Genomic DNA, 16,864 nt, shown 5'->3' with positions numbered 1-16,864 from the left:
AGAAACCACCTTGATAAATTGAAGAAGAAAAATCACGTGATCATCTTGTTTGATGCAGAAAACACATTTCACAAAATCTAGCACCATTCTTGATTTAAAAAAAAAAACTCTTAAAGATAGGAATAGAAGGAAGATATCTCAATATGGTAAGTTGCATATATATAAAACCTACAGCTAGCATTGTACTCAATGGTAAAAGACTAAAGCTTTCCCACTGAGATCACAAACAACACAAGGATGCCTACCATCTCCACTGTTATTCAATGTTGTGCTAGAAGTTCTACTAGACAATTAGGCAAATTAAAGAAATAAAAGGCACCAAAATAGGAAAACCTGTGCTATTTGCTGATTATATAATCCTATATCTAGAAAATCCTGAAAAATCCACAGCAAAACTACTAGAACTAGTAGATAAGTTCAGCAAAGTGGCAGTGTATCAGTCCGCCAAAGGGGTGCTGATGCAAAACAACAGAAATTTGTCTGCTTTTAAGGCCCTAAAGAGTCCAGCTCAAATTGCTTTCTCACCAGTTAGCTCAAATTGCTTTCTCACCAGTTAGCTGCCCTGTGTTGAAGCATGATGGTCGCTGATTTCTGTGAAGGTTCAGCCTCCCTCTCTGGGTTTCCTTTCTCTCAGCTGTAGGCTGGCTCAGGGCTTCTTCTCTCCTGATACACAGGACTTGTGTCTTTCCTGGCTTTCTGTATCAGTCTCAGCTCTCTTCCCAAGGTCAGCTGCAAACTATTAATATCAGACAAATGACTCATCTCTCCCTAGGGCTCCAGGATCAAATGACAAGACACTTTCTTAATGCATATCTTCTTGAGTGAGTGTCCGTTTATATCAGTCAACTCACCAAGGTGGCAAGGACTTGGGGACTCAACCTAAGTCACACCTTACTGACCTGGTTGAATCAAAACCCTAATCTTAATAGGTAATTTAATCAAGGGCCCTTTAACTGAATCCAGTATAATCACAGAAGAATAGATTAGTTTAAAACATAATCTAGGAAAAAATCAAACAAGAAAGCATAATTTTTCTGTTTTTCAAATTCACAAAAATAATCTCAAACTGTCACAGGCAGGATACAAGAATAATATGCAAAAATCAATAGCATTTCTATACACTACTGATATACAATAAAGAGGAAACGGGGGGGACAGGAATTACATTTATAATAGCAATTAAAAGAATCAAATATTTAGGAATAATCTTAACCAAGGACATAAAGGACCTGTATTCAGAGAACTACAAAACATTGTTAAAAGAAACCAAAGACTTAAAGAAATGGAAGGACATCCCATGTTCATAGATTGGAAGACTAAATATTGTTAAGATGCCAATTCCACCCAAACTGATTTACCAATTCCAAGCAATCCCAATAAAAATCATAACAGTCTTATTTGCAGAAATGGAAAAGCCAATTATCAAATGTATTTGGAAGGGTAAGTGCCCCGAAGAGCCAAAATAAAGTCTTAAAAAAGAAGAATGAAGTTAGAGGTATCTCACTTCCTGACTTTAAAGCATATTAGCTACAGTGGCAAAACAAACAAACAAAAAAACAAAAAAACAGCATGGTGTAAAGACAGACAGATTGACTGATAGAACCAAATCAAGAACTCAGAAATTGACCGTCACATCTACAGTGATTTCTGATAAGGCTGTTAAATCCTCCCATCTGGGCCAGAACAGTCTATTCAACAACTGTTGCTGGGACAACTGGATATCCTTATCCAAAAGACAGAAAGAGGACTCCTATCTCACACCATATATAAGAATTAACTCAAAATGGATCAAGGACCTAAATATGAAAGTGACAATCATAAAAACCCTAGAAGAAAATGTATGAAAACATCTTCAAAATCTTGTGATAGACAGTAGTTTCTTAAACATTATATCCAAAGCATGAGCAACAAAAGAAAAAATAGATAAATGGGGCCTCCTCAAATTTAACTACTTTTGCACCTCAGAGAACTTTATCAAAATGATGAAAAGGCAGCTGACTCAATCGGAGAAAATATTTGGAAATCATATGTGATAAGGGTTTAATATTCATGATATATAAAGAGATCATACAACTCAATAAAAAAACTACCCCCATTAAAAAAATGAGCAAAAATACAAAAAGAGGGAAAAAAATGGGCAGAAGACTTGAAAAGACGAGTGTCAAAAAAAAAAATGGCAAAGAAACAGATGAAAAAATGTTCAACATCATTAGCGATTAGGGAAATGCAAATCAAAAGTATGAGATACCATTTCACACCTATTTTTTTTTTTATTTGTCAAGCACCTTTTTATTTATTTATTTATTTTTAAAGATTTATTTATTTATTTAATTTCCCCCCCTCCCCTGGTTGTCTGTTCTTGGTGTCTATTTGTTGCGTCTTGTTTCTTTGTCTGTTTTTGTTTCTTTGTCCGCTTCTGTTGTCGTCAGCGGCACAGGAAGTGTGGGCGGCGCCATTCCTGGGCAGGCTGCTCTTTCTTTTCACGCTGGGCGGCTTTCCTCACGGGCGCACTCCTTGCGCGTGGGGGCTCCCCCACGCAGGGGACACCCTTGCGTGACAGGGCACTCCTTGCGCGCATCAGCACTGCGCATGGCCAGCTCCACACAGGTCAAGGAGAACCGGGGTTTGAACCGCGGACCTCCCATATGGTAGACGGACGCCCTAACCACTGGGCCAAAGTCCGTTTCCCCATTTCACACCTATTATAATGGAAAACTGTAAATGTTGGAGAGGATATGGGGAGATAGGAACACTTATTCACCCTGTTGGTGGGAAGGTCGAATGGTTCAGCCTCTGTGGATGACTGTTTGGCAGTTCCTAAGGAAGTTGACTATAGATGTGGCATGTGATCCAGCAATACCACTACTTGGTAAATACCCAGAAGAACTGAGAGCAGTGATTTGAATATACATCTGCACACTGATGTTCATAGTGACATAATTCACAATTGGAAACAACCCAGATGTCCATCAACTGGTGAATGGATAAACAAATTGTGGTGTATATATGTGATGGTGTATTATGCAGCTGTAAGAAGAAATGAAGTCATGAAGCATATAACAGCGTGAATGAACTGGCCAATATAGTGTTGAGTGAAGCAAGCCAGACGCAAAAGGACAAATAGCATATGATTGCCTATTATGACCTAAATATATTATGCAAATGCATGGAGTTAATTAGAATTTAGGTCACCAGAAAATAAAATGAGGATAGAAAATGGAAAGTTGAGGGTTAATCTGTGAAGAATTGTTAAAAAGTTGTTTGTAAAACTTTGAAAATTAGTAGAAATGGTGAAAGCACATCATAGTGTTGGTAACTAGCAGAGCTTTTATGTGGGTTTATCAGTGGCTGAAAGGGTAAGTCTAAGGTCATGTATATTACTAGAAGGAAAGCTAAAAAATGTAACATGGGACTGTATAACAGTGAAACCTCATATAAAATACAAATATAGGGGATATTGCATATATAAGACTTTTTACAAAATATAAATCAAATATACTAGAGAGATGTAAACAGAATAGCAGCTATGTACAGCAGGGGAAGGATGAGAGATTGAGAGATGAGTTTTGTATTTTTTTGTTTGTTGTTATCATTATTATTGGAATAATGAAATTGCTCTAAAAATAATTGAAGTGATGAATGCACAGCTATGTTATTATAGCAAATACCATTGATTATACACTTTGGATGGATTTATGCTCTATTAATATGTATCAATAAATTTTTTTTGTTTAAACACTAGGATAAAAGAATGATTTTTGTTGAAAATGTATGTTCTGATAGTATTATGATTAATCAGATTCTTCTGTAGCAACATGGTATAGTGAATCAAAGTAACACTATACTGAGAAGTGAGAAACTAGGAATCTCACCTCACAGTCACCAATTAATGTATTATATAACTTTGGGAAAGTTTGTATTGCCTCTTTAGGGTTTAGTTGCCTCATCTCTAAAATGAGAAAACCAGGGATTTAAGCAGCTGTTATCTTTAGGCCAAATCACAATGTGTTAAAAAAAAATGTAGGAGATCGACTTGGCCCAGTGGTTAGGGCGTCCGTCTACCACATGGGAGGTCCACGGTTCAAACCTCGGGGCTCCTTGACCCATATGGAGCTGGCCCACGTACAGTGCTGATGCGTGCAAGGAGTGCCCTGCCACACAGGGGTGTCGCCTGCGTAGGGGAGCCCCATGCGCAAGGAGTGCGCCCCGTAAGGAGACCCGCCCAGCATGAAAGAAAGTGCAGCCTACCCAAGAATGGTGCCGCACACACTGAGAACTGACTCAGCAAGATGACGCAACTAAAGGAGACACAGATTCCCGTGCAGCTGACAACAACAGAAGCAGACCAAAAAAAAAAAAAAAGAACACGCAGCAAATGGAGGACACAGAGAACAAGACAACTGGGGAGGGGGTGGGGGAAGGGAAGATAAATAAATAAAAATTAAAAAAATAAAATAAATATCAACAAAATTTTTTTAAAAAACATAATGGTGCTTTGATGGTGATGATGGTGATGACGATAAAGAGGTGGAATAGGAAGAAGTAGAGCAAGCATATATTGTCTGTGAGGGCTGAGGCACTGTGCCAAGCATCTCAGAACTCCAAAGGAAAACATTAATGTTAGTGACTTCTGTGATGCCTTTTTTTGTTGCCTTAGTGGCATGGTTCATACTGGCGAGTCCTTCTAAATCTGCAGGCAGAACAGATGGCAGACAGGCAGATCATGTACACAAAACTGCTGTCAAACCTTGTCCCATTTTCCCAGGTCTGGTAATAGGACAACAGGCTGGATAGATTTGTTCAACTTTTATATTCCATCCTAAGAAATATTGTAGAGGAGTTTAAAGGTGGGTGAGCACTCTGGTTTTCCTTTTCAGTTTATATAACTGACTCTTTAGTTGATAATAGCAAACATTCATTGAATAATTCATATGTGCTAGTTACTGAGCTGAATATTTAACTAAGGATCTCATTTAATTGTCTAACAATTCTATCATTATCCCCATTTTATGTATGGAGAAACTGATCCAAGTTCTTATTGCTTAATAAATGGCAGGGCAGGGGACTCAAACCAAGATCTGATGCCTAAGCCTTAACCCCTACACTGGAATATGGTTCCATTAGATATTCTGGAAAAGGGAAGTAGGGAGAAGATTTCATGTTCAAATACTCTTTGCATTCTCTATCTTCCCTTTCTAAAGAGTACAGGACAGTAGCTTATTAAAGTCTTTAAGAAATTTTAAAGAAATCTGTTTAGCTTTGTTTAACCAACGTTTCCTAAAGTTATTTAATCAAATGATATCAACATAGAACAAATAGCAACAACCTTAATATCCAGTTTATTTCTAGATACCATTTTGTTTGCATAATATTGAGAAAATCCTTCATGATACAGATAAATAATAACAGTTTTTAATCTTACCATCTTAAGACTTCCTTCAGTGAATCAGAAATGGTGGGAGAGCTTTATTCTGAGTTCTACTCAAAAACTAGTTAATTGGTTGGTAAGTGTATTGGTGGATTCCAGGGTGTTAAAATATCATATATTAACACTATTGATGGTTCATGTTGTTTCTAATTAAAGATTTTTAAACATATAAACATAAACTTTTAAAAGTGAAATTCTATTGATGAACTGTTGATGTAACTTCTGAAGCATCCATTATCTCTAGTTTTTTTAAGCTTTAAAATGGAGTAAGTCTATGGTGCATTTTCCCTTGAAATTCCACAACCTCCTCCCAGGCCTCTGCCCTCTTCTTAGTGGCTATAGTTCCTCTTCTCTGTAATTGAGGGAATCTTCACATATTTTTCAGTATAGACTGGAAGGAAAAAAATGAACATTTTTAAATGCCCACATAATTTTTGATCATTATGTACAGACATATTGACATATTTTCACAAAGTTCTTTTAAAAAACATTCCATTAAGATAGATCACATTGCATTATTTACCTGGAAAGCCAATGTATATATTTATGTTCCCTGTCACCATACTACCAAGACACTCAAAATTTATTAGGCTAAATGTATTCACCTAAACAAACAAAAAGGAGTATCTCCTGAAGTCTTTCTTTTCCCAACCCATCATTTAATGCACATTAATAATTTTCTTTGGTGAGGATCTAACATCATTTGTTCATTTGAAAATGGAACACACCTTTCCAGCAAAAAAATAAACTTTTTTTTTTAGTAAAATGGCCCTTTATACATTGGCAATTTGTTGTAAATGAATGACTTTTTAAAAGATGTTTTCTTCATTTCAGTGCTGTTATGTTTCATTTCTCTCTAAATGTGTATATATAATAGAGCACGGGAATGAGACATGTCTCTGCTTTATGTGGTTAAGAACTTCTTAAAACTAAAACACCCAAGGAAGATTGGTGCCTGATAAGAGAGCAGAGGATGTTATTTCAACTCTTACTTACAATTCTTAATGCTTTTTCATTATTTTAATCATAATTTTTTTCATCCTGGCATCATGACTAACACTTATTTAACTTAATTTATAAAGTAGAGGGTATATCAACTTATATGCAAGGGAAGAGAAGAAAACTAAGCATTTGTTGAGCACCTGTCTTAGCCCTCTGCTAAGTTATTTTAAATACATTCAGGCCATTTAAGAGCTTCATTTTAGTAGAACTCTTTCATTTCTTTATAATCAAACACACAAAAATCTTGAATACTCTATACTTAAAATCAAACTGAATTCAGTTTAAGGAACCACCTATTAGATACCAATTTTCTCCAAAGAATAAGGGTTTAAATAATTTGAAGTTCTAAATATAACATTCAATTCTATTTCTTCATTCTATTTATTATAGTTTTCACATGTAATTATACAGGTGACTTTTTAAAATCTTATCAACATAAATCTATATCAAATTATTAACTTAATTTTAAATATCAAATCATTTAATACTCCATCCCGCTCCAAGGGTACCCCTTTATTTTACAAGACAAATTGCACTTTCGATTAAAAATCCATAATATATTTTCCCCAACATATTTAGAATGATGTATCTTATAACCATCTATTGATATAACTTATCATCTTGCTTTTGATTGAAATATAATTTTTATTCAGAGGGAGAATATATGCATATGTATTTCCATTTATAGCCTAAGTAAGCATAGTTGCATTCCATAGTCCTAATGAAATGTAGAATGCTTAGTTTGCAGTAACAAGTTCAGGAAATCTGAGTTTAATGATTTTAGGGTTAGAAGTGAACCTCATAAATCAATGAGTCTTGGGCCTGTTTTACAGATGAGAAAACTTGAGAACCAGAGATGTGAAATGGGTTAAATGAAAGGAGTTCAGAGATTAATGATGTTTCAGAAGTGAGTCAGTTAAAATAGTAAATCTGTTTATTTTTCCTTTTGATCTATCATGGGAAAAAATTTTTTAAGAAATTATAGGAAAAAGAAGAGTAAAAGTTACAATTTAACTTATCACCTTGTAAAGTTAACTTGAACAACTAATATATAAATAGTTGTATGAGCCCATTCTTTTGCCTAGTAATGAATCTGGCAAGTCAGTTTCACAATAGTACATAATATTTAGTGATACTACTTGAGGAAGATTTATTCTTCCCCACCTTATGCTTGAGCAAAATGGTTTCCTAGCTATGTGGTCCTTGTTGGAGGCTTGTGGAGCAATAAAAATTGCCAAATGCCCACATAAACAGGCTGCTAATATGCTACTGTTTAGAAATTTGTTTATAGGTTTCAGAGGTCACTAACTTTACCTAAGGAATCTACCTCAAGTGTAAGTGATAAATAAAGGGAAAGGATTTCTACATCTTAATGGTTTGGATTGGTGGTCTTCCCAGTTTCTGATGGAAAATCATCTCTTAAAAAGCTACAAACAGATGTCCTCAGTTAATCATTTCAAAGTTAATAATTATTTAACCAAAGAAGAGATTAAATTAGTTTTGAAGGGTTCTAATTTCTCTCTCCCCTGTGCACTAACAAAAATTCTTTCAATGATTGAACTTATAAAACTCTTCCAAGTCCTTTCCATCCTTTTCAGGCTCCAAAGCCAGGAGGTATCTTAGCCCTCTATGCAAAACTAGACCTCTAAGCACTCTTCCACTTAATTTTTCTCACACTAAGGAATGAAGAATGTGAATGTTATAGGGGAAGAGTTATTGCAGATGGTGTTAGGCTGCTTAAGTGTGTTTGTATGTCTGTGTCTGAATGTATGTGCTCCTGGTGTTACAGTGTTTTTAGCTGTAACTTCACATTGTTGCAGCTCACAACAGCTTAGTTTTTCTAAAGTCTTTCTTTGGGACAGTAACAATTACTAAGGCACCCAGAGTAAAATTACCTCCTATAAAGAATATTCAATTTAAACATTTTCCATGCATTATCTCATTCTTGCTGCTTCATTCCTTCTCTCAACCTCCTACCCAAAAGATGAATTTCAGAGCCAAAATGGGAAGCAGAACTCCAAAGTTTGAAGCTTTCAATTTGGATACAGGCATTATAGGGTATCCTTCTCACATTCTCTTTAATTATTCTGATTTCTCCTCACAGGCCCAAATCTGGGAATAGAAAGGGTTGAAGTAAGAGTATAGAGCAGATTGATGGGGAAACTTTTTTTTTAAGATTTATTTATTTCTCCTGCCCACCCCGCCCCATTGTCTGTTGTGTCCATTCGCTGTGTGTTCTTCTCTGTCTGCTTATATTTATTTTTCCTGCCCACCTCCCCCCCCTCCCCCCAATTATCTGTTCTCTGTGTCCATTCGCTGTGTGTTCTTCTGTGTCTGCTTATATTCTCATTAGGCAGCTCTGGGAACCAATCCTGGGACCTTCCAGAGTGAGAGAGAGGGGCTCATTCTCTTGTGGCACCTCAGATCCCTGATCTGCTGCATCTCTTATCTCTCCTCTGTTTCTCTTCTTGTTGCGTCATCTTGCTGCACCAGCTCTCCACATGGGCCAGCACTCCTGCACGAGGCAGTACTGTGCACTGGCCAAGAGTCCATGCAGGCCAGCACTCTTCGTGCACCAACTTGCCACACAGGCCAACTTGCCTTCACCAGGAGGCCCTGGGCATCAAACCCTTGACCTCCCATATGGGAGCCCAATTGCTTGAGCCACATCCACTTCCCTGATGGGGAAACTTTTGCTTGCTTTTCTTTTATATTTAGGCTGTATGTGTTTTGTGCAACCTATTAAGTTCCCATTAAGTAACAGTGAATATATTTAGTACAATAAATGAATTGATAAACCAAGAAAATAAAAATCTAAGTCTCAGTTTCCTAACCTAATTCTTTCCTTCTTTCACATGGTTTTGTGGGAATTAAATAAAGTATTTGAAAAGTACAGGCAAATGTGAGATATTACCAGAGAACAGAAACAAATTCTAGAAGGATAAGGTATACCTCAGAATGTTATCATTGGTTATCTGGGTAGGAGAGGGAAGTGGGGCAGGGAGAGGGAAAAGGAGTGAAGGAGAGACCATGCCTAAAGCCATTCTTGGAGTATGTACATAGGTAGAATACTGAAACCACAGCAATAGAAGTCCTGAAGCCAGGAAACATCCCAAGATATACTGGGGAATGAGCTCAGACTGGGGCCCACCAAAGAGGATCTCAACTCTAGAGCTATGCCCTCAGCCACGGGAGTTATATATTATTATCAATTTCTCAGAAGACTGATAGTATTATTTTCAGTTAAAATAAGTATAGCAAACCACATATTGTCAATTCTCTTTATTCGTAGTATATATGAATAAAGTTGCAACCAACATTTAATTAGCAAATATTGAAACATTGCTCCTAGGGGAAATACAGGATTAGGTTTCTGTGAGACTCTGGTCACAACATTTTAGTCAACCATTTAATACATATTTTTGTTTCACTAACGTTGAACTCATGGGCATCATTCACGCCTGAATGCAACTTATCTAACACATATTTGCTCTGTGAGATACCTCACAGCCTTTTCACAGTTAGGAACACTAGACAACACTCCAGCACTATGCTTGGGGGCCATTTTAGCCAACAAAATGACTAACAAAAAGCACAAAAATGCAGGAAATATGACACTAAATATGCCACAAATGTTTACAGTATGAGAGCTGAAACAAGAAGGCAGAACATTGTTTTGTTCATACTCAGCTTGAAACATGTACATTGAGTAACTCAAATTTTTTGCCACTTTGTACATGTCCATAAAAGACCACTAAAGTACTGTGAGTATAGATTTTGAGGTTACAGTCTTTTAAGAAGAATTCCTACGTACAGAATCCATGAATAATGAGGATTGACTATATATGTTTCTTTTTTTAAAGAAAAAGCAAACAAAATTAATTTTAAAATTATATACTGGTATTCCTTCCTTCAGGTGGAAATATGTAGACAGGGAGCAAAATTTTCCTCAACTCAAAAAAGAAAGAAAATTAGTAGGGCTATTTGGCTCTAACTTTGCTAAATATCATTGCCTGGAATGATTCAAACTATTTCAAAACTCTTCTGTTATGTAATAAAATAATCTAGAATTTCAATAGCTACTGAAAATTGTTTCAAACTGGGAATATAAATTTAAAATCATTTTCTGTATTGTTACATTTACTTACATGGGGATTACCCTCTTTGGCTCAGTTTTCTATATCAGTTTTTTTGTTGTTGTTGGTTTCTCCTCCAACATATATGGTAAATTTTATTGTGGATAACAACAAAGTAATCAGCCAAAGAGAGTGCAAAATTCTAGAGAAGTAGGTCTTATGGAACAGCACTGGCTGGAATGGAATGGGTAGGCAATGCCATGATGGAAGAAGTTTGAGACCTATGCAGTAGAGGTGGTAGAGGAGGAGGAGATGGAGGAGGAGGAGAAGGCATCAGGAAATAAAAGGCAAAGGTGATAAGAACAAATTCATTGTAAGGAATGGCTTTTCTGTGTTTTTCTTCCAGTCTGAACATAATGGAAAGGAAGCTGTTCTGTAAGAAACTATGAGGTGGTCTTAATACTGTGCTTTGTGGTGTGCTCTGCTGTTCCCAGAGCTTCATTTGCATAAGTTTACCCGAAAATGTTACTGCGGAGCCACGCTTAGTTTCCTAAAGTTCTATGATTGTTGGCAATTGAGAAGTGTGTATATACTGGCAGTGAACTTGAGTGGAGATGGGAGCAGGATGATGGCTACCGTGTCCTCTCTCCCTGGAAAGACAAGCTCTATGTATGACTGCCAGTTAGAAAGTCAACCATATAAGTTTTGAGGGTGTACTAGCTTGACATGGCTGATCATTGAGAAAGATATAAATCAAACCATTATACCCTACTGGTTTTATCACTCCTTTTATTTATGACCTGCTGAAAAAGAGCAGGTGGGCCCAAAATGGCTCCTTTCTCCAAATTCATTGCAACCCTTAAGAAGGAGCCCAGGTTCATCTCTAAGCAAAACTAGCTTAGAGTGCATAGTAACATTGCATAACACTTTACAATTTTACAGAAAGCTTTCACATACTGGTTTTTTTTTTTAAATTTGTCTAAGATGAGTGCTGTAAAGAAAAAAAAATAGTTTTAATAGCTTTGCTTTATTGAAACTCCACTTCCAGAATTTACTAGGTTAACAAACGTCCATCTGAAAGTGATATTTTCTAAACAATTTTGTTTTGTCATCTCAAGCATCCCAAGTTTGGGCCAGTAAGTTTTCAACATAGTATCAGTTGGGGGAAGCAGACTTGGCCCAATGGATAGGGTGTCCGCCTACCACATGGGAGGTCTGCAGTTCAAAGCCCGCCTCCTTGACCTGTGTGGAGCTGGCCCATGCACAGTGCTGATGTGCGCATGGAGTGCCATGCCACACGGGGGTGTACCCCGTGTAGGGGAGCCCCATGTGCAAGGAGGGCGCCCCCCGTAAGGAGAGCTGCCCAGCGTGAAAGAAAGTGCACCCTGCCAAGAATGGTGCTGCACACACGGAGAGCTGACACAACAAGATGATGCAACAACAAGAAACAGATTCCCGGTGCTGCTGATAAGGATAGAAGCGGTCACAGAAGAACACACAGTGAATGGACACAGAGAGCAGACAATGGGGGGAGGGGGAATGGAATAAATAAATCTTAAGAAAAAAAATCACTAAGTTGCTTCCTCTGGAGCTACTACCTAACATTCTATAGTTTCACTGGTGATCTTTTCTATATGAACAAAAGCATGAAGATTTCTCTTTACAAAACAGATAAGACATATAAAGTACTCCTGGACCTCCACTACACGTATCTTTATTTAGGCCTGTGTCTTTTGTGGCAAAGCTGGCTCTTTGGACAGAGAGGCTAGGTTTTTGTGTATACAGATCCTCCCTTGTTATTCCAGCCCTGATTTTCCCAACTCTCCCTAATTGCACGTGACCAAACTACAGGCAATAGGATCAAATGAGACAATGTGTATAAAAGCTCCATAAAAAGTATAAACTATTGCCAACTCTCATTTATTGAAAATCCTTATACTATGCCTATGTATTATAGTAAAAAGAAAATTGAAGGTTGGTGTATTAGGTGGGTTTTGTTTTTCATTTCATTATCTTCATGAGTCTAAATATTAAAGATCTCTCTGTTCCTCAAAAGATAAAGTCCCAAGTAGATCTGATGATCTCAGTCTTTGCAAACATGTTCTATCTACTTCTTAGAGTTCAAAAGTTCTGTATCAGGCATAATTAGGTTTCACTTCATCCAACAGAAAACCCAAAATAACAGTTGTCTAAATACTTTTTATAGAGAAGTCTAGATGTTGGTGATTCAGAGCAGTCATGGCAGCACCTCATAGTCACCCTTCTGTCTATCTGTTCCATTTTCCATCATGAAGGACAACTTATGGCCCAAAATAGCTATGAATGTGCATCCACATTAGCCATCACATCTGCATTCATCAGGAAGACAGAAAGCAAGGAGACTGTCCGTTCATCTAAGCAACCTTCCCAGAAGTCTGACATACTTTAGTTTACATATCACTGGCCAGGATTTAGTCACATGGCTACACATAGTTGCAAGGAGGGCTGAAAAGTATTTTTTCCACTTGACTGACACATTGCCCAGACAAAAATGGAGACAACTGACAATCTCTGCCAAAAGTCCTTTTAAGGCAGCTAAAAAATAACCATGTCAATTTAGACATACTAAATTGTGCTGATTTAATTTGGCCCTTTGCAAGAAACTTTACAGTGAAAATTCAAGCTAGGACCTTCTCTGAATAGTTGTTTAACCACAGGATGATGTGATTGGAATTGTGCTGGCTATGAAGAAGTAGACTATAAGGAAGGAGCACAGGTCTAAGGTGGTAGGGCTTTGTGCCATATGACCAGTGTATCCCCTCCAGCTGCGGGCCCTCCTGGTTTGCTTGCTTGGCACCACCACTACAATTCCCCAATACCAAGGTGTCACTAGGCCCGTTCCTCTGCCCCATTATCTCTTCTCTACTTTATTAAGAACAGTTTTTCTCAAACGTATTAAATTGCTTTTGAATGAAACATTATGATCTTGTTGATTTTGTTGGCAGTTTCATATAACCACTGTGGAAATAATAATCAGTAGTTAAGCAGCTACTTCCAGCCATCATTTCAATGGGTTGATAAATAATAATGTACTATTATTATCAAAATATTTAATAATACATTAATGTGAAAAATAATAAAAAATGAACTGTCAGAACTTTATTTTAGTTACCACAGAATAAGAACTGTAAGCAGTGATCCTCCAAAACAATGGCTGAGTTAAATATTCAAGTGTATTGATGTTTCAAAGCTAATACTATGGGTGCAGTGTTATCAGGACATGAGATTTTAGCTTCATTTTCACTTGGAATGACAGATTTGACTGAACTTGGATACTCCAGTGAAGGTGCCTGGTCAACTGATAGTCTGGTTTTGGAACATAAATTTGATCTTTATAGATGAAACTTCTGACCTAATTAGCTCCTTACTCTAATTGATATTGATTAAATCAACGTAAGTAACTTCTTTTATAGGACTTTTTATCCATAGAAATTGTAAAGGATATTAAGTAAATGAAATGATGCTCAAGCTCATTAGTAATCAGGAAGATGCCAATCAAAACAGTAAAAACATGTATTTTACCATCAAAATGGCTAAACATAAAAAAATTGAGAGAAACAGATGTAGCTCAAGCGGTTGAGCACCTGTTTCCCATGTACAGGTCCTGTCTTCTTTAAAAAAAAAAAAAGATAATATTCAGTGTTGGCAAAGATGTAGTGGAAAAATTATTATTCTCATACTTTCATTGGTAGTGTAAATGAATGCATTTGGGAGGGTACCTTGGCAGTACCTTTTAAAAGTAAAAATCGTTCAACTCAGAAATTCTGCTTCTGAGTATCAATCCTATAGAAATATTTGCACACAACTGAAGAGTGAAAAGTGGGGAATGACTTCTGAATTGTAGATAAACTGAGTTAAGTTTTTCAAATTATAAATTAGGTAGAGGGAAGGGCAATCTATTTTGCAGATAAAAAAACTGGTATAAATGGTGGAGCTCAAATGATGTAACTAAGCTGATCTTGATGAAATGAATTTAAATTAATATTTAGAAACCTTGTTTCTATGGGTTTTCCCAGTGAGAGAATAATGCTCTTCACCCCAACCTTTGTGGAATACCTCGTTTCAAAAAGTCAATAAAACAAGCTGCTAAGAGAATTATTGTGTAAAAAGAATTGGGATTCTTTAGGTTTTTAGGATTTTTTAGGTTGTGAGTGACAGTTTAAAACCCAAAGTAACTGAGCATGAACCACTTTACTCTGAATGGCACATATTCTTATCCCTGAATCTGCCTGTTCACTGATTGGTTTAGATCTAAATCAGGTCAAGAACAACTCCAAAAGAAGTACCCACACCACAAGGGGAAAGGGATGGTAATCCAGAGGAAAATCAGAGTGGAGTCACCAGAGGAAGGGTAAATGGGTAGTGGGCATCAAAACACCAGATGCCCATTCAGATATGTAATTATGTGAACATTTGTATTGCTTAGAATTATGAACAAAGCTCTTGGACTAGTATAATATAACTAAAACCATTCCTGGTGGAAGTCACACTCATGTTGATGCTCTCTATGGAAGAAGATTCCATTTGCTGAACAGTGTTTAGCTCACCTAGCTAATTTCTGAATCTCTGAGACTTTCAGGGAACATGAAGAAACCATTTCTAGGTTCATTGACCTATATAGAGTCTGGTAGAGCTAAAATGGATCCTGGAGAAGCCACGTAACTTACTTGATATTACACACCAAGTTTGTGACAGAGCCAGGACTAGAACCTTGATCCAGCCTAATACTCTGAGTAATAAATAACAGCAGATAACATTTATTGGGTATTGGCTATATGCCAGGTAGTATGCTAAATATTTCACATGAGATACTTCACTTGATCCTCCCAACTTTTATTCTCAGTGTATTGGAAATTGGGGCACAGAGCGGCTTGTACAGCTGCATTCATAAGTTTAAACATGCTTTTCTGCTTGGTTTTATAGACCTCAAATAAGCCACTCTTTCTCAAAATTAGCCAGTGCTGGTTTATAGCTTTGTCTCAGGCACAAAAAATGGAGTGAGTTATAAGTGTCCTGGTCAAAAAACCTGTTATGCATGCTTTCACATAGACTTGACTAGGGTCTATGGTTTATAATAACTAAATTTAAATCTTATATTTTACAAGTCACTTGTTAATTTGTTGACACTTCTTTAAACAGGAACGTCCATAGAGTCTATACAAAACATCCCACATTATCTACAAATAAATGAAATACTATTAATCAGCGATAAAGAATTTTTCCCATGCCATCTAATGGATCAGCATTGGAAGTTCTATGTGGAAAGTGAGGAACTACCATTCTAAAGCCTTGTTTTCATAATAATTTATTAGGTATTTGTTCATATTATTTACTAGTGTTCATACTTTATCTTGTGTGTTCTGTGGGACTATTTTAACACAATTCATGAGTTGCTACTCAAGATTCATGTTTACTGTTGTAAAGAAAACGATAACTGTTCAGCTATTGTAGTGGGAAAATTGTTTGCCATTAAAATAAAGGCATTTTTTTAACTAGACCAAATTGCCTCTGACTTTCTCTTTATTATCATAAACTTAAAACTAACTTTAAATCAACATTTCTACCTTTGTTTAAACAACATTCATTCCAAAATGGAAGTAGGATACTAATAAGAGTCATCCATAGTTAATTGGTCCCGAAAAGGCCCAGATAAAATGAATCCACATCAAAGAAGAATTTAAATTCCTAATCCCTTTCCCCATTTATTTAAAAATATCTTGAAATCAAAATGCAAAATTATGAAAGAGATTTATCTTGAGTTTCATAAAATTTATTTTATTCAGAATTCTAACTATGCTAATTCTTAGAACAAAGAACAAATCAAGTGTTGACTTGAGAGCTGATTATTTTAGATAAGATATACTCCCCCTTTAACTTCAGGTACATTGTCATGTACAGAGATTATTTTTTTTTAAGAAAGATATATTCAAGCGTTTTATCAAGTTTTTCAAGGATTTCTCTTAATCCTTTTGTAGCAGTTTGATATTATTGATGAATTCCAAAAAGAAATATTGGATTATGTTTGTAAACTGATCTTTTCCTCTGGCCATAATAGATTATATTGGATTCAGAGGTTTGCTTGATTATGTAATCAGGTAAACCTCTTGTGCCAGTAGGGCATTGAGTCCCCACCTTTTGGTGGGTGGAGACTTGCAGATAAAAGGCATGGCGAAGGACAAGGTTGAGGGTTTTTGATGCTGGAGTTTGATGCTGAAGACTTAAGCTGGAGCCCCAGGAAGTAAGCTCACAGAGGAAAGAGAAACAAGCCCTGGAAAGGGAGGAACCCTCACAGACATTGGAGGCCATCTTACTCCAACAC

At 36.6% G+C, this 16,864-nt stretch overlaps 1 protein-coding gene across 1 annotated transcript in view; it reads left to right on the top strand.

The window, feature by feature from the left end:
• ANKRD31 (ankyrin repeat domain 31) overlaps positions 1 to 15,995 on the top strand; it is a 235,287-nt gene extending 219,292 nt beyond the window's left edge. The window contains exon 25 of the mRNA XM_058274931.2: positions 15,685 to 15,995. Coding sequence (XP_058130914.1) covers positions 15,685 to 15,830 — 146 coding nt within the window. The 3' untranslated portion in view covers positions 15,831 to 15,995. The remainder of the gene's footprint in view (positions 1 to 15,684) is intronic.
• Positions 15,996 to 16,864: the final 869 nt, after the last annotated feature.

This window comes from Dasypus novemcinctus, chromosome 2 (assembly GCF_030445035.2).
Source record: "Dasypus novemcinctus isolate mDasNov1 chromosome 2, mDasNov1.1.hap2, whole genome shotgun sequence".
Lineage (NCBI taxonomy): Eukaryota > Metazoa > Chordata > Mammalia > Cingulata > Dasypodidae > Dasypus > Dasypus novemcinctus.
This window is presented reverse-complemented; position numbering and strand designations above follow the sequence as displayed.